Source organism: Xenopus laevis, chromosome 1S (assembly GCF_017654675.1).
Source record: "Xenopus laevis strain J_2021 chromosome 1S, Xenopus_laevis_v10.1, whole genome shotgun sequence".
In the NCBI taxonomy this organism is placed as follows: Eukaryota; Metazoa; Chordata; class Amphibia; order Anura; family Pipidae; genus Xenopus; species Xenopus laevis.
In genome coordinates this window covers 133,397,073-133,421,692 of record NC_054372.1, presented here as the reverse complement: position 1 = coordinate 133,421,692, position 24,620 = coordinate 133,397,073, and the positions used below count along the sequence as shown (strand labels likewise).

The 24,620-nt window shown below is 40.5% G+C and overlaps 1 protein-coding gene across 4 annotated transcripts in view; it reads right to left on the bottom strand.

Moving 5' to 3' along the window:
- The window catches only part of LOC108705035 (myotubularin-related protein 3), a 39,799-nt gene extending 19,903 nt beyond the window's left edge, over positions 1-19,896 (bottom strand). For 2 of the 4 annotated variants that reach the window (XM_041580234.1, XM_041580237.1), the window contains exons 1-5: positions 19,333-19,896; positions 1,260-1,306; positions 619-685; positions 452-541; positions 35-151 (exon numbers count right to left, since the gene is read on the bottom strand). In XM_041580234.1, the coding sequence (XP_041436168.1) occupies positions 35-151; positions 452-541; positions 619-621 (210 nt within the window). In that variant the 5' untranslated portion in view covers positions 622-685; positions 1,260-1,306; positions 19,333-19,896. Of the gene's footprint in view, positions 1-34; positions 152-451; positions 542-618; positions 686-1,259; positions 1,307-1,408; positions 4,748-6,186; positions 6,935-19,332 lie in introns of those variants that run through there. The other 2 variants (XM_041580235.1, XM_041580236.1) reach the window with 2 other exon arrangements.
- Positions 19,897-24,620: the final 4,724 nt, after the last annotated feature.

The window sequence follows — 24,620 nt, the reverse complement described above, 5'->3', positions numbered from 1 at the left end:
GTCACAGGTATAATGCATGAGAAGTCTCACTCACATTGATAGAAGATTCTTTATATTTGATGTTCAAACGATAGTTGGATAAAGAGATGATTGCATCCTCTGCCCGGCCCACAAACTCTGTGCTCTCTCCATGCAGCTCTTGGAAAGGAACCTAAACAAACAGTAGAAGAACTGTTAAAAACAAGAAGCAGCCAAAAGCTTTCAACCATCACTAATTTATTAATAGGCATGTAACTCACAGCATAGCAATGTTTTATGAGTGCCTCATTAATCAAAAAGGTTTGAAAGATATTGGCATAGCTGTGTTACATAGATTTACTTTGATATATTAAAAAACAAAAATGATATGAAAAAAATGTAATGAAACTGTAGTCAACTGAATAAGGCTTCCAACCACATTTATTAAAGCAGGTCCTTGTTTTTAGTTAGAACTGTTAGGTGAGCCACTCGCCTGAAGGGTTTCATCTTCCCTGATCAGCTGTTTGCGTGGAAAAATCTGGTTGGCTTGGATACACTCTAGGCTGCTCTGACTTTCTTCATCCTAAGAGACATGGCACACTGTTAGTTGGGCAAAGTGCCAAGGGGGCTGAGTAGATTGTCAAGAAAATCAAGACTTACCATGGCAAATTAAACCTTTATGGCTACACAACGTCTTTTACCAGGGTCTTTGAACTACACAACTGACCTGGAAAATCAACAACAAATGTTAGGCACCTCCCAGAGATTATAATACCCCGGGCCTATGCTTCTGTTCACAGAAAACTTCACTGAGATGGGTTATTTCTGTAGATGGTCACCTGCCCAGACCGTCTTCCTTTATTGTCTTCATTTCTCAGGACCTGGGCCAAGTGCAGCAGTGTGAAAAAGACTTCTTTTTGAATTTAAGTTTGGCCCTCACTATACTGTGCATGCACCTGCCTGGAAAAAAAGAGTAGACAGCAATGATGGACTTCTAAGCAAATACCCCTGGCCAGTGCAGTTTTTTAGCAAACAGAAGCACCAGCCCAGGGTGAACTGAATATGCAAAGATCACAAGCAACATATTAGTGTGCTCACGCTACTCAGAGGAGGAGGCATGCTTAACAAATAAAAATCCCATTTCATGTGCAGTTTATGGCAAAAAAAAAAAAAGAGGAAGAGACTATGGTTAGACTGGTCTTAAAAATTCAGTTTATTTCGTATCCCTGCCCCCCCCCACCCCAAAATCTTAATTCATTTGCCACATACATAATAAGGAATTACTTCCTTCTTTTACTCACGCTTTGAAATTTCCCTTCCTTGGTGACTGTAGGATTAACACATTTTCCTACAGGGAATAAACAAAGGAAAATATATATTTTTTTTAAAATCAGAACTTTCTTCTACTATGCTTCTATCACATGACAACAACTTATTAAGAATGATGTACCTTGTTTTAATGACTGTTCTCTGCTGTTGCAGGCCATTTCACTGGTTCCGAGATACAGACCCACCTTAAATAGCTTTTAAATTAAATTTTGGGTCCTATTCTACAGATTAAGAATCACTGCTTCAGTGTTCGGTAGAACCAGATCTTGCAGCAATACCAGCTTTAAACAATCAGCTTTGCACTGAATAATTGTCACCTCCCAGGTACATTTTCCTCAAATTCATTGGACAAAGATCAGGACTCTGATTTGGCTATTGAAGGACATTAACCTTTAGCTTGAGTGTGACCCGTTCTCTATCACATTCACACATGTGATGTTCAACTTAACCAGGAACCTATGTGTTTTAAAGTGCGAGAGGAGTACCCAGAGAAACCCACACAGTGAAAAAATACCCCTTTAACATTGTGTTCTGATTGGAATCAAACATATCACCTCAGAGCTACAACAAGTGCAGCTTAATGGTGCACCAGGAAAACACATTTGTTTCGGTACACAAAAGATCTGGTAACATACATACTCTTGGCTACTTAGCAAAACCCCAAAAAAATGATAAAAAGTCAGAGCAGGAAACACAAGACAATGCAAATACTGGGTCAGAGCAAGCAGAGATGAATTCTGGTATAGGATGTGTCACAGCTAAACAGCTCAATGACCAAGCAGAGGTCATTTGATGTTTGATATTTGCTGAAAATCTAAGAATCTTCTTTCCTAGCCTATGGGCACATGCATGTTACATTTTTGTAGCATGTTTATTTTCTATCCTACAGCTCTACCATCTGTACCAGAGCTTATAATAGAAAGAACCTTTCCCACCTGTGTTTGAGAGGCAGCTCTGCAAACCCTTTATTGAACCTTTTGCTGTAGCACAATGGCACACAATAAGTACATTGCTTTTCATATTAGATAAACAAACACATTTTATTCCTGTTGCCAGAACTATGTCCATGTGTCAAATTCAAAGGTAACCATCGATACCACCAACATAAAGTGAATCAAGCCCTTTCCTTTGGCTGTACAATTGAGAATAAACTTATAAGCACAACTATGCGCAATAACTTCTTACAAGAAAACATACAAGCAACTCTAAATAGCATAGAAAAGGTGACTGATACAGAACATCAATCTTACTGCCATGAACTAGCACAACCAAATATAGAATTTAAAATAGCTAGAACCTGACACACCTTTCCTCTGCCTCACAATATACAGGCATGTAACTTCTTTTATTATAGTCCATGTTCATCTGCAGTAACCACTGCACAGTTTGGACATTTGCCATCTATGTGCCTCAATGTTACTAAATAATGCTTTCCACATCCGGTGATAATACTATCAAAGCAACACCATAAGCACAAGCCTCAATACATCAACAGTATATCTACTGTGCAGAAGGGCTATTTGGATATATTTCATATTATAATACTGCACATGGATTGGCTTGCAAATCTAAATGAACACTCTACAATAAATATTTCCAGACTTTAGCAATAAGGGGTCTATTGTTATCTCTACCAGGTCAACAGTGTTATCAAATCTAATGAAATATTGGCCAAATTGTTCCTTACAAATTTATTGAGCTTTTAAGCAAATAAAACAAATGACACAATATTGTAATATGGTAGGCATAACAAGAGTGAATTCAATTACCACATTAATTCACTTATGGGGGAAAAGCATAGCACAACATCACCATCTTGCTTACTCAAGCATCCCTCAGCAGACTTAAGGGCATACAAAGGCTTCTGATATATTACAAGATTTGAGTGTATTAGCAAAGACAATTTTCATCATTGTTTATGGCAGGGTATTTCCTGGTGCATTTTTTCCCCTAAAATAAGCACCAGTCTGGAGTAAAAACTAAAAATATAACAAACCAGGTACCCTGTGATATCACAGAGTAAGCATGTTAACGTATGTAAATATGTTTTGTGACTTCTTTATTCTGGAGATACAATGGCCTAAACACAGCAGAAAATTAGCATACTCCAATTCCTCAAATACTATTGCAGCAATGACAAATGAGGATTTATCTCTTCCAAATGCTTTCCCAGTGCCTAACATTCGAATTGTCGATGGGGAAACATGTGACGCGGCTACTTTCTAAAGTAGCCTAAAATGTCCTTGCAAGGAAACATGTGGTTGTCTACATTTCCTGCCACAAGCATTATTAGATTTTAACAGACACTGTGGAGATAATGAGTGGAGTGTGCCTTTAATTATGCTTTTCCACCCACAGAGTTGTTTATCAGTACCTGCAACTCAAAGCAGTAGAGATAAACTTTGCCAATGCAGCTGACAGCACTAGATAAATCCTGCGTGTTAAAGCTTCTTTATGTTTTTGCCAGCTCCCTGTAAACACAAAGATTTCCTTGTCCCATTTGTATATCAACAAGATAACTGGGGGAAAAAAACACATGACACTAAATGGGAGGAAAATTAGCAAGCTACAGCTAGAACATTGACAAGGGTTACACAAATAACTAGAAGTGTATTGGCTTGTATGTTCCAGCAAGTATACAAATGAACAGGAAAAGGGTTCAAATAGTGATGTCAGAAATTGCTGTCCAACTAGAGCCCCAAGGATGAGGGCATATGGGGTGTTGGCTCTGCTGGCCTCAGCCTGTGTTATTTTGCTTTTTGCTTTGGCTCTGCTTCTCTCAGTCAGCAAGGGGAAAAAAAACAAGCTGGGAGCAGCAAAGTCCTGGCCCTAAGGGTTCTATGTAGTCAACTTAAAATATGTTATTTTTTTCCCTTCTGGTTGCTAGGGTAACTGACATATAGCAACCAGCAATGGTAATGTGAACTCCAAGTCTGAGAGCTGCAGAACAAAATGTAAAATACTGCTTTTTGCTGCTAACAAGAGCTTTAATGTAATAGAACAGAACTAGAATAATAGCATAACAAAGGCATAGGGTATGATCAGTAAAAGCAACAGGTCCAGCTATCTGACTGCCTCACATGCTGAGCTGGTATAGGGAATGAATATATGCTTTATCAAAACTCAAAAGGACAGAAATGTGATTAATTGGTGTGCATTCTCATCCTACAATTTTTCCTTCTGCAATCAACCATGATTCCATGTCAAAGGTACACGGACAATTGCCAAAATCAGAGAGTACCGTCTGTCCGTAACTCATAGTATCATGGTGTTTTGTCGCAGCCAGAAATAAATAAATATATTAACTTGCAGAAAAATAATGAAGAATATATGTGAAACAGGTTTATTAGTGCCAGTTCCCCTTTAATGTGAAGGAAAAAAAATCTGCATTCTTACTGCAAAGCACTGGGAAGGCTTACCCTATGATATTGTGTGTGTCATTTTGAATTTGAATCGAATTTTGGCCTATTCAATAGCTGAAGTACACAAAAATAGCTCAAAATTCGAAATTTTTTTTACTTACAATTTTTACTTCGACCCTAGAAAAATCTGCCCCTTAAAGAGATACTGACACCAGAAAATAACCTTTTTTTATATCCATCATAACATTATTTTTGAATGCTATTTATATTTTTGCCATAAAAGTATTTGTCTGATGCTTTTACATTTCTTTCCCCCATGTTCCTGTATGAGGAGGCTGCCATATTTGTGCAGTAGCAGTCCATTAGCATTAGAAACTCTAACTTACAGGCTGAGATGGGACAGTCAGGTTGGAAAAACAGTTAGGTTTAAGAACTTCATGTAATAATTACTTACAAAAGCAGAACTATCAGCAAAAAACGGTTGACATTACCTAGATGTAACTTTTAATGTAGTTTAATATTTTGAAAAGAACATTTTTAGTGTCAGTATCACTGTAATTTATCAGTTTAGAACAGTTTACAGAGTCACCGACCACCCCTCCTTGAACTGATTCAGATTCAAATGAACCTTTAAAGGGTTTGTTCACCTTACAAACACTTTTTCAGTTCAATTGTTTTCAAATTGTTCCCTAGAAAAATACTTTTGTCAATTACTTTCCATTATTTATGTTTTACAGTTTTTTTCAAAATGTAAGTTTAAAGTGAAGTGTTCCTGTATCTGGTGTTTCAGGCTAGCAGCTCATTAATTAAAGTGCAGACTCTGAACTGTTACAATTTTGCAACATTTAGTTGATACATATCTCAGCAGTATCTCTGGAGTATTAGCAACTATTGTATCAATTCCAACAGCTGCTCATCAGGGTCAAAGATAAGAAATGTGTCAACTAAATGTATCAATTTAGAACAGTTTACAGGGTCGGCGACCACCCTCCCAGAGCTGCTTTAGAAGATGAAACATTGCACTTTACACTTGAATATTAGAAAAACAGTCGAAGTCTATTTCTGGTGATCGGAAACCAGCTCAAATGAAAAAAGTGTTGGAAGGTGAACAAGCCCTTCTCCTCACATGGAGAGCTTACAGTTGAAGTATTTGTCCACTTTCACTTTAGCAGCATGCCCTATGTGTGTTTCACTTTCACTCTGTCAGCACAAGTCCATTGTGTATACCAAATGGAATAAATAGTGCAAAGTTCCATTTGAAAAAAACAATAGGACTGATAAAGTATCCTCTCCCAAAAATGATTTGCTTAATGAAACTAAATTCGAAGCAACTTTCCAATACGCAATACAAACCTTGAAAATGTTTGAAATTATTTGTAAATGCAGTTTCTGTTAAAAGCAGTGTCTATCTGGCCATTTAAATTCTCTGCACTGTTGGCCCAGTTTTCCAGTTGTTTTTAAGCTGATTCTACTACAGTAGATGGAGAGTCAAAGCTAGCAGTAGTGAAAATATAACAGACAGAGGGATTTTACTTACCGAAAAAACTTTTTCTAGCTGGCCCGAACTGTCAGTGCAGAACGCCTGGGTTAAGTATCCACCTCCGGAGGCAGGACAGAAGAATAGAAAAAACTTCAGCTCCACCCTCCCTATATATAGCCATGCTCCTCCTGTTTCCTGCAGTTTTGTCGGTCAGCTTAGTTAGGAATAAACAGAGGAGATGCATGCAACATACAAGAACACATACCACAGAACGTAAAAACGTATCAATAGAAAAACTACACCAGAACTATGCACTCGTGTAACCTGAACAGAAGGGTGGGGCTAACTGCACTGACAGTTCGGGCCAGCTAGAAAAAGATTTTTCGGTAAGTAAAATCCCTCTTTCTCTAGACTGGCCCTCCCTGTCAGTGCAGAACGCCTGGGGACGTCCAAAAGCTGTCCCATAACTAGGGCGGGAAAAAATCACTACTGCTGTACTGCTGCCTGTAAAACTTTTCTACCAAAGGCAGCAGGTGCAGAATGGAAGACATGTAGTCTGTAAAATTTAGCAAACGTGGACAATGAGGCCCAAGTGGCTGCTTTACAAATTTGTTCCGGGGAAGCAGAATTAAACAGAGCCCAGGAAGTACTCACAGCTCTAGTAGAATGAGCCCTAACTCGAAATGGCCTAGGCTTGTTACTAAGATCATATGCACAATTTATGGTCTCCACTAGCCATCTAGCTATAGTGCGTTTCGTGGCCGGAGATCCCTTGTTGACCCCATGAGTGACTAGAAAACTATCGGTCTTCCTATATGCCTTTTATCTGTCTAAGTAGTATCGGATTGCCCTAACCACGTCCAATTTGTGCAGGGCTTTTTCTTTGGCATTAGCCGGGTTGGGGCAAAGGGATGGTAAATTAATTTCTTCATTAATATGGAAAGCAGATACCACTTTTGGAGTGAATGAAGGAATCGTCCTGAACACTGCCCTATCCCGATGCAAGATTAACCATGGTTCTTTACGGGAAAGGGCTGCCATGTCCGATACCCGCTTTGCTGATGTAATGGCCAACAAAAATGTCATTTTCCAAGTAAGGAACTTCAGTGGGCAGGATGCCAGTGGCTCAAAAGGGGGACCCTGAAGTGCAGTAAGTACAGTAGTAAGGTCCCAGGGTGGTGTGGGGTCCCTGTAGGCTGGCCTGACCTTGCAAACCCCCTGCAGAAACTGAATGATGTCAGGTTCCTTTGCCCACTGGTGTTGGAGAAGTAAGGAAAGGGCTGAAATCTGGCCTTTTAGAGTTGCTAGCGATAACCCTAACTGAAAACCTTGAGTCAGAAATTCCACTATCATCTGAATGGAAGTCTGGTGCCAGTGTAAAGTTTTAGAATCACACCACAACATGAACCTCCTCCAAGTCTTATAGTAGGCTTTTGTGGTGGCTGGCTTTCTGGCCTTCATGAAAATGTCCGTGGCCCGTTGTGAAAACCCTTTAGCCCTCCAAATCTCGGATTCAATAGCCATGCCGTTAAATGCAGAATGGATAGGTTTTCGTGTCTGATTGGACCTTGAAGGAGAAGGTCTGGCCGAAGAGGTAGTCTCCAAGGAGGAGCTACTGACATTTTGACAAGTTCTGAATACCACTCTCTCCTCGGCCAGTCTGGAGCAATGAGGATCGTCAATGTGCCCTCCCTTCTGATTTTCTGAATTATCCTTGGCAACAGTACAATTGGGGGGAAAGCATAGACTATCCTGAAATTCCAAGGAATGACAAAGGCATCCACAAACGCTGCTCCCGGATCGTGAGACCTGGCGCAGTAAGTAGGTACCTTGAAATTGTGTTTTGATGCCAAAATGTCTATGTCTGGTGGGCCCCATCGGGATGTGACTACCTCGAACACCTCTGGGTGTAGGGCCCACTCTCCCTGGTCTATGCGTTGGCGGCTGAGGTAGTCCGCTTCCCAGTTGAGAACTCCCGGAATGAAGACTGCTGATATGGCTGGAACATTCAGTTCCGCCCACGTGAGTATGTGAGATATCTCGCGCATGGCTCTGTCGCTGCGTGTGCCCCCTTGTTTGTTTAGGTAGGCCACGGCCGTGGCATTGTCTGATTGGATCCTGAGAGGGAGGCCCTGCAGCTCGTTTGACCAATGTTGGACAGCATTTCTTATCGCTCTTATATCTAGCACATTTATTGGGAGGGCGGTCTCCCTTGGAGACCAGACACCTTGGCAATTGTGGGGTGGAAGAGTTGCTCCCCAGCCCTTGAGGCTGGCATCGGTGGTCACTACAGTCCATTGGTGTAAGACCCTGGATCTCCCTTTGCTGAGGGTCTGAGGTGATGTCCACCATCGTAAGGACTGTCTGACAGGACTGGTCACAGGAATCTGCTGTGTGAGATCGAAGTGATCCTTGTTCCAACAGCGGAGGAAATGATTTTGGAACTCCCTCATGTGGAATCTGCCGAAAGGAAGTGCTTCCAGGGCTGCTACCATGTACCCCAACAATGTCAGGCAACACTTTGACGTGACCGTCTGCTGACAGCAGACTTGTTGTGCATTGGAAATGATGGTATGTATCTTCTCCTCCGTGAGAGAGATTGTCTGTGACAAGGAGTCCAGCCACATCCCCAAAAATTGAATGCGTTGTGTTGGAATGAGCTGGCTCTTTGTCTGATGTATGAGCCAACCGTGTTGCTGGAGTACGCTGACACATAGAAGGGTGTCCTTCTGACTTTGTTCGTATGACGTGGAGCGGATGAGAAGATCGTCCAGATACACGGTAAGTGTAATCCCCATGCGCCTGAGGTGTGCCACGAGGGGACTGAGGATTTTGGTGAACACCCTTGGTGCTGTGCACAGTCCGAATGGAAGTGCCCTGAACTGGTAATGGTCTTCTAGGATCGTGAATCTTAAGTACTGTTGAGATTGTTCCCTGATGGGGATGTGTAAGTAGGCGTCTCAAAGGTCTATTTTTGTCATGTAACAGTTTGCTGTCATTGACATCAGAACTGAACGAATTGATTCCATGCGGAATTTTTGCTTGGATACGAAAATGTTGAGAGGTTTCAAATTGAGGACTGGTCGGAAAGTTCCTTCTTTTTTTGTGACCAGAAACAAATTGGAGTAAAAACCTTTGAACCTCTCTGGAGGAGGAATTTTGGTGATGACTCCTTGATCGAGCAAGTCTGTGACGACAGAGATGAGAGCCCGCAGTTTGTGTTGGTTTCTTGGAATGGTGGACCGTTTGAATGAGCGAGGAGGGAGGTCGTTGAATGGAATGCGATAGCCTTCTTTGATGATAGTTAGTACCCAACTGTCCTGAGTGTGAGTTTGCCAGATTGGTAAGAATGTTTGAAGGAGACCTCCTACCCCTCCTGTGCGAGTGGTGTGTGAGTCAGGTGGAAGTTGTTTTTGGGGGACCTGGCTTTCTGGTCTGCCTGGATTGGTTGGACCAGGATGGTCTGCCTTTTTTGGAATCTCCACTGGTTTGGTTGGGGCGAAACTAAGTGTTTCTAAAGGGGCGAAAGGAGCGACTGTGGGACCCCCATTGCCTATTGTATGGTCTACCTTGTTGGTCAGGCCTAGGTCTTTTCCCAGATGGTAGGAAAGTGCTCTTCCCTCCCGTAACCTCCGTTATGATCTGCTTGAGATCCGGTCCAAAAAGTGTATCTCCCGTGAAACGTAGATTAAGTAATTTAGTTTTGGATGCTGTGTCACCAGACCAATGGCGTAACCACAGGGCCCTCCTGGCAACAACGTTGTCCATGCTGGCCTTGGCTGCTAGTTTCACTGTATCCATTGCAGCGTCTGACAAAAAAGCTAGTGCTGAACTGATACGAAATAGTTCTTCCTGTAGTTCCTCCTGCGATTTGGGAGTTTTGAGCAGTTCCTGACACCAGAACCTAGATGTGCGTGCTAGTCCAGCTGCCGCTATTGCTGGTCGAAGCAATGCGGTAGAATGTGTGAAACCCTTCCTCAAGGAGACCTCCATTTTTTTTATCCATGGGTTCCTTAAATGCAGCTTCCTCAGTTGGAAGTGTGGTATTTTTGGAGAGGCGAGCAATAGCAGAATCTACCTTGGGAGCTTTGTCCCAAAGCTTCTTTTGTTCTTCTGGTATGGGATAAGTACTTTGGAACCTCTGAGTTAGTGAAAAACGGTGACCTGGTCTTGACCATTCATTTTCGATGACTTGAGACACGGATTTAAACACAGGGAAAGCTCTCGACTTCCAAGGCTGAACACCCAAAACTTTATCCGCTTTTGATGCGGTGGTCGTCTCATCTTTAATTTCGAGTGTGGCTAACATTTCTCGTAACAGACGCTTAGCTATGTCTGGGCCTGCGATAGAGCGGTACTGATGTTCTGAGTCTGAGTCATCGGATGATGTATCACTAATCGAAAGCTCTCCCAGTTCTGGTTCGCTATCTTGGTCAGTGTTCTCATGTGACTCTGATGAGTCAGTGTCTAGAGATAATTGTGCTTTGCGTTTCTTACTAGGCAGAGAAGTCTGACTGATGGATGATTGGATAGTAGATTTAATCCAGTCAAATAGCTCCTCTAACTGAGGAGGTTTGGAGGATGTGGAAGGATTTGCTGATGTGGAAGGATTTGGAGCTTGTGCTTGATCTATATGAGGACTATCTTGTATATCTTGAGACAGTATTTGTGGAGATAATGTTGGAGCCGAAAGTGGTGGTTGTAAACAATCCAAGCATGTACCTTGTTCCCCTTTCCGTAAAGTATGTTTGCAGACTTTGCATTTCTGCTTTGGGTGTGAGCTTTCCGCTCAGTAGGTTTTCTAGTTTTAGGTGTTGCTGTACTGGACATGTCCTTTCTAATGTCCTCAAGCGCTGTATTTATATCCATTTTAAGGTATTAGTGTTATCTGTATGAGAAAAACAAAAACTACTTAGTGACTGAAAACTAAGTATCATGAAATTATACATGGTCACCTAGCACTGTTATGCCGTATAATGACCCAAGGATCCCCTCCAGATCCAGCCTAGTATGTGAAGGCCTGTGCCCTAGTATACATAGAGGCCTGAGATAAGGGAAAACACATACGGTTAATAAGAGGGTGAGATGGGTTATTTACCCCTCATTTCCTCCAAATGCCCCCGTAAGTTATCAGTAGCGCTCTTAATAGAGCCTCTAACCTGAATATTCGCCTGAATGTGGCTCAAAGTGATCCGCTGCTGTGATCAGCGCGCCCAGTGAATCCAAGATGGCGGCCGCATCTGCTGCGCAAGACGCTTTGGCGCCAATTACAAACCGGAAATGCGGCTGCGGTGTACGTGCCTGCTAATCCGGTAAGACTCGTGGGGACTTAGAGTTTTTTGGCGCGGTCCCAAGTTTGTGCTGAGCACAGTCCTTGAGGTGTGTAGTATGCAGTGCGCCTTTCTCTGCCTACATTGCCCCTGATGCAGGCAGACAGTATTCATCTCTGAGAGATTTGACTGCGCCTGAATGCACCATCCTACTCATAGCTGTTAGAGTAGTTTGTGGTGATTTGGAACTGTCTATGGACAGAATTACCCTTCTTGCCTGAGAAAAAAGAGACAATCATAACAAAAAAACAAATGAAGAGAAGAAAAAAAAAAAAAAAAAGACGACTGTCCTAACCTCCAGCAGGACAGAAGAAAAAACTGCAGGATACAGGAGGAGCATGGCTATATATAGGGAGGGTGGAGCTGAAGTTTTTTCTATTCTTCTGTCCTGCCTCCGGAGGTGGATACTTAACCCAGGCGTTCTGCACTGACAGGGAGGGCCAGTCTAGAGAAACTGATTTTTGACAGCAGTCTTATTTGCAAATAACTGTAAAACTTCTGAATATGTTTACTAGCGAAGGGTAAATGACTGAATTGTATCAAATTATATTTTCATCAATTATGCAAAAATGTTTCTGGGTGGCCATTCCCATTTCAGCTGTTCACAGACATCTATTCTTTGAGACAAGTGGATTTTCATGACTCAAAACTGAATTTAAAAAAAAGTAACAGAAAACCAGAATTTTTATTTTGATCTGAAAACCTGTGTGAATTGATAGTCACCTTTTCACCCAGTTTCCACATTTGGAAACTGGATGAAAATGTGATAATCGATTCACACAAGCAGAAAGGTTTCTTAAATCTCTCCAGGATCTAAGAATTGGTCTTGAACCCAAATTTGGTCCTGACCTATACATTAATAATACCTGTGCTATAGGAAATACATTGAAAACTTGCATTACCCAAGAAACTACGATTTCAGTGGTATAACCGATCACTTTACCTGATGACAAATTGTCTTTTTTGCAGCTAGTGGATCCTATACTGACATAATAGTGTTCCAATATTTTTAGAAAGACCTATGGATGATCTCTCTCTCCTTGTTAAACCCAGGAATTGGGACAATTCACTGCCGGAGTACAAAAGGAATAATTTAATCAAGCTAACCAGTGAGGCAAACTCTAATACAGGATTTTTACTGTACATTCCAGAAAACAGAAGCAAATTCACACCAACAGAATAGCGAAACCTTTCAGTGAATTTCAAAATCTTTTGAGCGATACAGACAGAAAATATTTGAAATATGCAGTCTTTGTACAGGAGTGTACAGTCAGGAACATTAATCCAAGCTATACTACCTTTTTTACCGTGTGAAATGCATAACCGAGTTATGTAAATACTATCAGGCATTTAAACAGTTTATTTGTAACAGAGGGTATTTTGGCTTCTTTAAAACCAAGCCAAAACAATTTTTGTTATGTCTGACTATTGTCCAAGTCCTATGCCCTAGTGCCCCATTGTGCCTGCAATGGGAACATCTAACTAGGCTGTACAGTCTGAATGTTGGAATTTATAGCAGATTTAACTACTTTTGCTGAAGGAACAATGAAAAACTTGCATAGCTCTACCCAGCTTTCTTTTCCTCCTTCAATGGTTTTAAAGCTATTTGTAAACAAATATAATTGCAGTGAAAACAGTGTTGGTCCCTTTGCTCTCGGATTGTTACTACTGAAAAAATTTGTTAGAAATCAATTTTCCTTTAGGACCGTTATTCAGCTGGCTTCTGTTATATTGTATTATTTTATCCCTTTATTATGATTTTGGCTATTGAAGCAAAAACAATGTAGCAAAACACAAGTAACTGACTTGGTGGAAAACTGACTTCTTATATATTTATAAATAACTTAAACATGTTGAATATGTTTAATAAATACTGGACGTGACAGTTAATTAGAATTGTCTTTTTCTTTTAACATGCAAAAGCAGTTTTAGGGTTGAGATTCCTTTTAGAAGATTTTCTACTGTAAAATTTTCAAGAACAGCTAAGTGATTATTTTAGAGGATGGAAATTTGTTAAAACCCAGTACCATGGTAGCACCAATGGCTGTTTTAGGTGCAGAGAATCACTAACCTTTTTCTAAGAGGATTCATATTACGAAGACTGGGAGTAAGCTTCAGGACTAAGGACTGTTCTGGAATTATGCAGGTAATTTTAAATTACCATTGTCAGCATTAAAATGGGTATTGGGGGACCTACCCTAAACTACTTGTCAATAATATTTAATTCACAGGTAAAGAATTTCTAACACAGTCAGAAAGTCAGTGTGTAAGCAAAATTAGGTCACAGCCTTAAAGGAGAAGGAAAGGTTAAAACTAAGTAAGCCTTATCAGAAAGGTCCATCTAAATATACCAGTAAACCCCCAAAGTAGTGCTTCTCTGAGTCCCCTATCAAAAGAAACACTGCATTTCTTTCCTTCTATTGTGTACACATGGGCTTCTGTATCAGACTTCCTGCCTTCAGTTTAAACCTCATTGCCCTGGGCAAGAGCATGCTCAGTTTGCTCCTCTCCCCCCCCCCTCCCTTCTCTACTGTAATCTGAGCTCAGAGCAGAGAGAGACTCAGGCAGGAAGTGATGTCACACCACATTAATACTGCAGCTCCTATCCTAAACAAACAGAGAGTTTCTAGAGCTTTTTACTCAGGTATGGTAAAACATTCTACAGAATAAATATAGCATTCTAGCTTGCACTATTGCAGCTAATCTATTGGCAATAAAATGCCTCCGTAGCTTTCCTTCTCCTTTAAGTCACCTGAGCTGGATAGAACCAGGAATCAAACGGCATAGCAAGAAGAGCAGCATTGGACCTTAGTCCTCAATCAACTCATTTACAGAAGGACCTGCTGCACAGCACATGCACTGATGGTGGGCAATTATTTCTCTAGTGGGGGATATTTTTTTTCCCTGTGCATTTATAATTTACCATACAGGCATCCAAGAGTGGCCTCCTTAGACAAGGGCCCTCCAGTACAGACCTATATAGTGGTATGGGACCTGTTATTCAGAATGCTCAGGACCTGGGGTTTTCTGGATAACAGATATTTCCATAATTTGGATCGTCATACCGTCAGTCAAATTACCCTAGCAACCATGCACTGATTTGAATAAGAGACTGGAATATGAATAGGAGAGGGCCTGAATAGAAGGATCAGTAATAAAAAGTAACAATAACAATACATTTGTAGCCTTACAGAGCATTTGATTTTTAGAAGGGAGTCAGTGACGCCCATTTGAAAGCTGCAAAGAGTCAGAAGAGCATTACTACTATTTAGAAGCTGAAACTTTAGGCTGGTGCAATAAGTTCAGTATATAAAATATGGCATTGTTAGCCATATTCATTTTTAGGGTACTTTTAACTTCCCAATTTAAGAGGAGTGGATTTGTTCACTTTCCATTGATAAAAAAAAATGGAAATGCGCTGCACTCTTCCTCCCCTCACACCTCATCCTCGGCCACCAGTTCCCCCAGCATCAGCAGGGCCGGAGGCGGGAGCAGCAGCGCATAGGCGATGAGAAGAGCCTGTCTCCCAACCCCACCGGTATGTACTGTGCATAATCACCGATCTGAGGCACAGCCTGACAGCCTCTTTATCTGCAAGAAAACATTAGGCTGGTCTCCCCATCCAAAACTGACACAGCCTTTCTCTCTCCTAAACCCACAGTAGCACGGATGCAGCAGCAGAGAGCCAGGGAGGAGAAATCGAGCACCGCTGGATGGATGGTCGCCCTGTCGCCTTTTCTGAAGAGAAGCGAGAGCTGAGTTTTGGTAAGATATTTCTTAATAAAGACTTTGCGATTGCGATTTTAAAGTATAATTTGTCTTTTTTGTAAAAAATTATAGTGATGTTACTTGTCATTTAAACCTTGCTACGTATAACCATTATTTATAAATATGTTGGCAAATGCATACACAGTTTAATACATGTTACTTAGGAACTTCACATGTCGCAACTCAGGCATCTTTCACTGTGATCTACAAATAACACAGGCAAAAAATTCTCCTATAATCTGTGTGTTCAGACACCCGCAGGCTGTGACACTGTAAATATTGATCAGCGCTCTTAATAGTTAGGTTTATCTTCTCTCATAACCCAGATAATATCAAGGACGATGAAGGGATACTTGGCAATAAATCAATTCCCACCAAGAAAAAGAATGTCCAGCTTTGTAGAAGTTTTAGCATCAGTAACTAAAATGTTTCCAATGTGTGCGGTAAAATATGTGGGCGGTCTTATATTCTCACACAGAAAGGCCTACCTGCTCATAATAAATGTGGTGCATTTATGGGTTTATGGGTTTTGGGTAGTCTGGTGAGATGTACAAACATGGGCAGGCTCTGGCTTTTTGAAGTACATGTTGAAGGCGTGACATGACGGAAAAGAGTTTTAAAAAGCCATTTGTGCATTAGCCCATAGCAAGGTTGTGTGTAAACATAGGTCCTGAACTCCCTTATACTAGCAGGGAAATGCAAAGTATTTCTGCTCAAATTGAAATTGAATATACATAATATATTATATAATATATATAATCTCTGGTCAATTTGGCTACACATGTAATGAGCCAAAATGGTCAGCACAGGAACCAGATATGGTACAGGTTATCCAGAATGCTCGTACCTGGGGTATTCCGGATAACGGATCTTTCCATAATTTGGATCTTAATACTTTAAGTCTGCTAGAAAATGATGTAAACATTAAATCAACCCAATAGGCTGGTTTTGCTAATAAGGATTAATTATATCTTAGCTGGGATCAAATACAAGTTACTGTTTTATTATTACAGAAAAAAAGGAAATCATTTTTTAAAAAATGGATCATTTAAATAAAATGGAGTCTATGGGAGATGTCCTTTCTGTAATTTGGAGCTTTCTGGATAATGGGTTGAAGGATAATGGATCCTATACCTGTATTTGGACAGTAACTGTAAACACATACTGAAACTACCTATCCAATAAATTTTACAAATCGGAATCTCTATAATTCCAAGCAAATTGTATTTTCACATTATTAGCCAAGCTGGTAAATGTGATCTTTAAATCAAGAGTAACAAAGTAGAGCAATACCAGAGAATGGCATCCATGCAAAATCTGATGCTGAACCCCCACACAACTGGCCCCCGATGACCATCAGTTTATTAATACTTCCTCCTTTATCCAATCATAATCACAAAAACTTGTATGCAGAATTGTGAAAAAAGAATAATAAAAAACTGCATTTCACATGTTGGATTTATTATATGTTATTTATAGAACACCAGCACAATCAAAGGTCCTTATCCCATCCACACACTCAGGGCAATTTTAATAGAAGCTGCTGATCCAGAGTGTGAAAACCGAAGTACCTGAAGTAAAGTCCATGCACATAGGTAAAAGAGACAAACTCCTTGCAAATAATGCCCAGGGCCTGAATCTCAGGTAGAAATGCTACCCAGTGAGCCAACAGAAAAAAAATAATAAAGACTACAATACTTCTTTGGAATCTATCCAATTTGCTATAGAGATAATGCACACAAAAATCTTCTTATGAACATACTTGCATGCTTGGCCTATAAAACCTTCCAGTAAACATAGAACAATATCTTTCATATCTTAGATTAGCTTCACTTACAGTTTGTTTCCACCACTCAAAACCCCATAAATGCTAACGTAAGCAACCCATTAAATATTCTAAGTCAGTTTCCAAATTGCTGCACACAGAGAAGTTGGCAAATCATGAAAGTTAGGCCTGTTGCAATTGACGATACATGATTCCAAGGAACACGAGCAAAACTTTTGGATGAGGGTTCAGCCTAAATGAAAATTTGGGTGAGACCTGGAGGCAGTGGATTTGTTTTTCTAAAATGTCCTGAAGCTTCTATTAAAAAATGGTCTTCATCTATATGTAGCATTTTTACATGTTGATGGAGGACATACAAAATGTTGAACTGCAAATGGGTCAGTAGACGGGTAAATTCTGAAAACCTCTGTATACATAAAGGGGCTATATTTATCAAGAATCAAATTTGTGAGTTGTGTAAGGGTTTCTCGAATTTCAAATGTTGAATCTTTATGGAAAAATCTGAATGTTAAAAACTTACATGAAAGACGATGGGGGGAAAAAAAATCTCAAATCCATCAAATATATGTTTCGAAACGATTGAGTTTTCGGATAAAATACGACTTTTTACATTAGAATTTTTGATTAGACATTTGAGTTTTTGAAAATATAACTCTAATGAGCTTGGGTGCAAAAAAATTTTGAAAAAAAAAAATCACATTTGATTTTTGATAAATCTACCCCATAATGGATGAATATCTGTATTAGAAGGGTAAATGTGCTTAACTATCGACATAGCCACAAAGGTTTTTGATTACATAAGATCAAAAACATGCAACATTGCTCTATATGTGGGCCCAAAAAAGCTGTATTGTACAAAAGAATTTTGGGTGATGCAGTCATTTGTAAAGCTGATGTACTGCTCATGTATTTTTTTCATGCAATGAGTATCCAAAATATGTGCCTTCATGCAGCTGTGACCCATAGACTGTTAAATCTCTTTACAACAGCTTCTATATGTGCACTGTATATCTCTAAACTATTAAATAGAGCCACTAACAAAGAATGCAGCAACTCTGCAAAATCATGCAATTATTATATTAATATCCATCTCTATACTTGGTATATATTGATTCCTGCGCCTTTGCACATCAATTTCCAAGAACATTAACCATAATTTAGAAAATATACAATAAGCCTTCTGAAGGCTTTGAACAGGAGAAGTAATAGATGACCAAGAAACAACGAAGGACTCTAACAATGTGTTTCTCTCATACAGGCAAAGCACAGCAAGGAGATGTGCCAGATCGCATGGCTCACTCAGATGGAATTTGGATTTTGTGTCTCACCTCTCTGTCATGTGATTACTTAATGAATGAATAAGCATAGTTGGGAATTAAAAGGATTGATCAGTCTTTTGGAATATGTGTATATTTTGCATTCCTGCCTACTAGTTAGTTACTGACAGCAATGGGCATTCACGTGCAACAGGCACAAGAGAAAAGGCTACCACTACAACGATGAACACTAGAATCTTTTCTATTAAAAAAAGTACATATAAACACAAGTACATAATATGCCAAGTGTTATAGCTCTGTGAAGCTGAGATTTGAGTACTTTTATGAAACACACTTTATATATATATATATATATATATATATATATATATATATATATATATATATATATATATATATATATATATATATATATATCAATTTATATCAAGAGAATATAAAATTCAAAATCTGATTCAAGCCTAAACCACCTCAGCAATCAGCAGCAACAGCACAAGCAATGCTATAGCACTTCAGCACATGCCACAGATTTATATAAAACATTGTAGGAAAGAGAATGGAAAAGGAACAGACGGATGGGCCACCTGGCTAAAATATAATAAGGAAAGGATACATGATGGCCATTGCTAAGTGTGCAGCCTATAATATCAACTAGAGAACATCATGAAGGAGGCCCACTTGACAGCTGCAAAGAAAATGCAAAGAAAAGTCAAGTATGGGCACAGACAGAATTGAAACTAGATATATTGGGAGTGCAGACTCGGTGTAAGAAAATGTCAGACACAATAATATAGAAAATACAGTCAGCTGTCAAAGGGGTGTGACCTGTGTGGCCCAACACCCGCATTTAAACAACAATTCTCTGCACCAGATTTTGGAATAATGTTGTCAGTGGAAGTTGAAGTTGAAGCACAACAGGCTGGTCACCCCCTGAATAAGAGAATTAGTAATTCAGAGACACCATGTAACCAATAAACTACGTGTATATGTGGGATGAGAGAGCTGTAAAGATCAGTAACACCGTGCGTGCAAAACAAGTTACCTCCCACCTGTCCCGCATTAAGCGGGACAGTCCCGATTTCCCCTGCCTGTCGCGGATAGTCAGTAAAGATGTCCTGCAGTTCTGATCTTCCGGCACTTCTTGCTGCTTCCGGGTTTTCTTGGCACTTTCCGGAGAAGCGGAGCAGTTACAGTCTAGCCTCTTCGGGTCTTTCCGGCTGTTGCTTCTTCCGAAACATTCTCTCCTTCCGCTTCCGATGTGGGGGTGGGGCTTTGAATCAGTCTTCTCAGCTGTGCCTCAGACGTCACGCTGGAAGTGAGCCGAGCTCTCTGGATGGCAGTAGCTTGATTGATCTTCTCGGTCCTGCTGCGTGTCAGTGAAGACGAAGGAATTGTTTCTGGTGTGTGGGATTAAGAGCTCAGCACTGAAGAGTGTCGTTGCCGGCTGACTCGCTGCTGCTGCTTTTTTTAAAAGAACTTGTCGTGAGTGACTGAAACTTTGAGTTTGACTGAGCAAAACCGTAAAGGGGGCTAGGTTTTTATGTGGTTAGTCACTTAATGTAATTTTGAAAGGGGGAAAAAATAAGAAGAAGAAGGGAAATTGATAACTAAACATGTGTATATGTGTGCTTGAAGCTCAGTGTTACAAGGCTAAAACTCCCTGCAACACCTAAAGTCTGTGGCTGCTCAGCCATGTCCAGAATGATTCCTTCTCTCTTTATACATATGGGAGGAGGGAGGTGCCATATTGATTCTCTTAGACAGTACAGTATGAGGGTACAGCTTATTGTGTGCCCAGAACATTCCTTCTCTGTATATTTGTATTTATACATGTGGGAAGGTGTATTAATAGGAGTTTTTTCAATAATGGCTCATGGTAATACTCTGATTAAACCCAATAGCTCAGCGCAATACTTTGATAAAGAACTGTATAAAATATAACAAAGAACTGTTCTACTGTTGAACCCGATGTCGTATGTTGAGCCCAATATAGTCTTTATGATTTATAATTGTGTATAACAAAGATTTGTATCATAGTATACAAGGCGGCCTTATAATCCATAATCCTGTATAATGAAGCGTTGTGCAAGAGAAATCATGGGAAGTAATCAACTCGATGACCTAATACTTGTTCAGTATTCAAAAGCCATGAATATCCTGTAAATTATATCCTTATAAACGGTGAGTTCTGATGTCATCCGTTATAAACGGTGAGTTCTGATGTTATTTCTGTCACATGACTCACTGAAACTTGTGTATTATAATAAATAAAGTACCCCGTTGCAAAATATGAGGATATTAGAAGCTACCTCGGAGTTCCATGACCTGTATAAAAACACTCGGCCATCGGCCTCGTGTTTTTATATGGTCATGAAACTCCTCGGTAACTTATAATATCCTTATATTTTACAAGAGGGGGTACTTTATTCACTATATGTATTATGTTTTAGGATTTCTGCAGCCCTTATCAGACTTTCCTTTATTGTAGCTAGGGGCACAATATGCTATTCAGCTACCAGCTAGCTAATATAAGATCTCTGCTTCGTATGTGCTTGTTGGGAGTCTGGCCAGATCCTGATGATCGCATGGGAAGCGAGATCTGTTATTAACCAAACCATTATATGAATAATATGAGCTATTAATTAAACTTCTATATGAGCTCATTGTTTGCTAAGCCTATATAAACTGGGGGTCTACATTCGGTCAGTTGAGATCTCACTTGTGGGGTTGACGCGTGCTGCCACAGGACCTTCCATGCACCGTTTGAGGGATTCAATCTGCTGACTGTTCCCGGATCTCCCAGTCTTGGTTGTAGATTGTCTGCTTCTCTCTTTTACTCATTCGGTAATGTATATCTTCTTCATTCTATGTATGTAATAAACCTTTGCTTATACATAGCTGGTGTGTTTGAATTACTTCCGAGAGACTCATAGAACCCCAATTAAAACAGAAGGAGATACCATATTGTTTAGGGGCATTTACAGGTGTTATCATCTGTGGGAGGGGGGGGCAATGAAGGGTAGGGGGTAGTGGTTTATATCTGAAATTTCTAAATTCTCCTTTAATCTGCCCCTGCCTGCCAATTTGCCAAATAATTAAAATGATCTCTCAAGGTCCCTGCACAACCTCGCCGGTAACAGAAAAACTTTGAAAAGCAGCCGTGTGAACACGTTACCAGCATCTACTCCCCTCTTATGGTTGCCATACACGGAGAGATCCGCTCGTTCGGCGATGTCGCAAAACGAGCGGATCTCTCCCCGATACGCCCACCTTGAGGTGGGCAATATCGGCTGATCCGATTGTGGGCCCTAGGGCCCAATGATCGGATCCTAACGAATGGTAACGGGCGGTCGGATCGCGGGACCGCATCAACGAACAGATGCGGCTGCAATCCGACGGGATTTTTAGCCCCATCCAATCGAGATCTGGCCAACTTTCGGCCAGATCTCGATCGGGGAAGCCCGTCGGGGGGGCCCCATACACGGGCCGATAATCTGCCGACTCAGTCTGTCGGCAGCTTTTATCGGCCCCTGTATGGCCACCTTTACTCCCACACATATACAAAATAAGAACAGGAATATGCAGCAGTGTAAAGTTGCTTTTGGCTCACGTGCGGCTTGGCACTTCTGTGGGACATTATCATTCCTAATCCCGCCCTCCTTTGTATAATTAGCCAATGTCACAAGCAAGAGGGTAAAGAGGACACTTTTTAAAGAGAGAAACATGGGGAGGTTTATCTGAGGTTTATACATGGGTGTCCTCATTAAGGGCAAAGGGGGGCACAGCAAGTGCTGATTCTGTGTCTCACATCTGACAACAATGCAGTTCTCTCTGGCAGCTGCTGTAGCCTGAAACTTGTAACCTTGGATCTTTTTCTGAGCCCCAGCATGGTCACATGACAGCGGGAGAGGAGATTGGACAGAAACTATGGGAGAATGTGGTTGTTCTTCAGTTTGGGGGAGAAGAGAAATCTCCTGGTATGTGTGTCTATATAATTGTTCAGTAAGTCAGGGGTGCATAGCTCCTGTGCCAGTCTGACTATTCTCTTTTTATTCTGTTAGGTCGGAGAAGGTAAGTTTTTATTGTCTGAATATCAATCCCTGTCTCTCATACTCTTGCTCAGTCCATTTATTACCCATTCTCTCTCTCTCTCTCTCTCTCTCTCTCTCTCTCTCTCTCTCTCTCTCTCTCTCTCTCTCTCTCTCTCTATATCTATATCTATATCTATATCTATATATACTAGTGACTATGAAGATTTTCATTCATCCAGGTCATGGTATATCTAGTATAGGTCAATCTAAAAACAACTGGACTTCGACACCACTTGTCTGCTACATACAATGCTGTTCTAACATCTGTACCCTGGCGGACCCTTCACACATCCATTCATGCAACTCTCACAAGTAACACCTGTATCTAGGAGTTGCATGACACATTGGATACCCCTATCACAGTAACTACACAGAATCAACACCTCTGTGAATTTCTTCAGATGTCACCTCTTTGAAGAGTTACAATGTGCCATTGTAAATGGATTAGTGGAAGAGTTTATATGCCTAAAACTTCCCACACCAATCAGTTGAACTGAAGAAGCTGCTCGGATGAGTAGTGAAACGTCTTCATTGATTACTCAGCAAGTCCAGTTGTTTTTAGATTGACCTATACTAGATATAGATATACTAGTGTTTATAAAATAGCGGCAGGCCATAGATGCTGAAAGTTTACTCACTACAGGTATGGGACCAGTTAACCAGGATACTTGGGTTCCAGGATAAGGGATCTTTCCATGATTTAGATCTTCATGCCTTGCCTACTAAAAAAAAATAACAAAGGAGAAGGAAAGGCATCTTGCACTTGGGGGTGTCAAATGTTAGACACCCCCAAGTGATTGTATTGACTTACCTGAAACCCCAGGCCGGTGCTCCTATCAGCAGAAAACTGCACCGGCACCACAGAGCAATGCTCTTCCGGCTTCTTCCGCCTTCAAATTCCCGGGGCAAACGCATGCGCAGTTGAACGAAATACCTGACTTTTTAGTTAGTTCGGCTTTTCGTTTTATTGTGCATGCTCACTGGTATAACCCCAGGCCAGTGCAGTTTTCTGCTGATAGGAGCAACAACCCACGGTTTCAGGTAAGTCAATCCAATCACTTGGGGGTGCCTAACATTTGGCACCCCCAAGTGCAGGATGCCTTTCCTTCTCCTTTAAGTGCTAATTAAACCAATTCAATTAATTTGCGTCCTATAAGGATTAATTATATCTTAGTTTGGACCAAGCACAAGGCACTGCTTTATTATTGCAGAGATAAAGGAAATTGAAAATTTTTGAATTATTATTTGTTTAAAATGGACTCTTTGGGAGATGGCCTTCCCTTAAAAGACCAGTAACATAAAAAAAATGTAAAAAAAAATTAGTTTCTTTGTAAGGAAAAAAAAACACCAAGACAGTTCTAACCTTTAAATCGCAAAGCTTTTATTAAGAAATTACTTACCTGTTTTCTGCATGCGCTCCTCTTCAGAAACGGTGACAGGGCGACTATCCATTTTGCGGTGCTCGATTTCTCCTCCCTGCCTTCTATAGGAGATACAGATTCCATCCAATGAACAGCACTCCCTTTTTCAATAAAACCGTCTTTATTCTTATTAGGACAGCAACATGCAACGTTTCGAGTGGCACTCCACTCTATCTCTATAGGAGATAGCCAGGGAGGAGAAATCAATTGTCACACGATGGATCGGTAAGTTATTTCTTAATAAAAGCTTTGCGATTTAAAAGTTAAAACTGTCTTGGTGGGGTTTTTTTGTTACAAAGAAACAAATTAAAAAAATATATATATATGTTACTGGTCCTTTAAGCGCTAAACTACATAGGAGAGGGCGTTGGACCAACAGAGCACATCATACAAATCGAATGCAGTCGAGTGGGTCAAGATACAATTGAACTGATGCAAAAATCTGATGTATAAACTACATGGAAGATTTGCTATGCGATGTGACAGCTTTCAGAAGTACTGTAGCATAACCCAAACACACCATCTCACTTCACAATCTCCCATGTAGTTTAGCCCTAAATCAGGGCTTTCCAGAAAACTGATACTATACCTGAGTTCTGTGTTATTTCAAATTGCTAAGAATATTTTGTGAGTGTTGTGAAAGTAAAAGCTGTGTGTGAATAAACCCTGATTTGCTCTTTGGCTTTCTCTCAGTAATCACTGTTATTGGGTTGTGCTGAGTACTTTGTCAGTATAGCTGAGGCAATGAAATCTTTATCTTTGTGATTTGTATATACAATATATATAATGGCAACTAAAAGCTTTAAATTGATCATGTG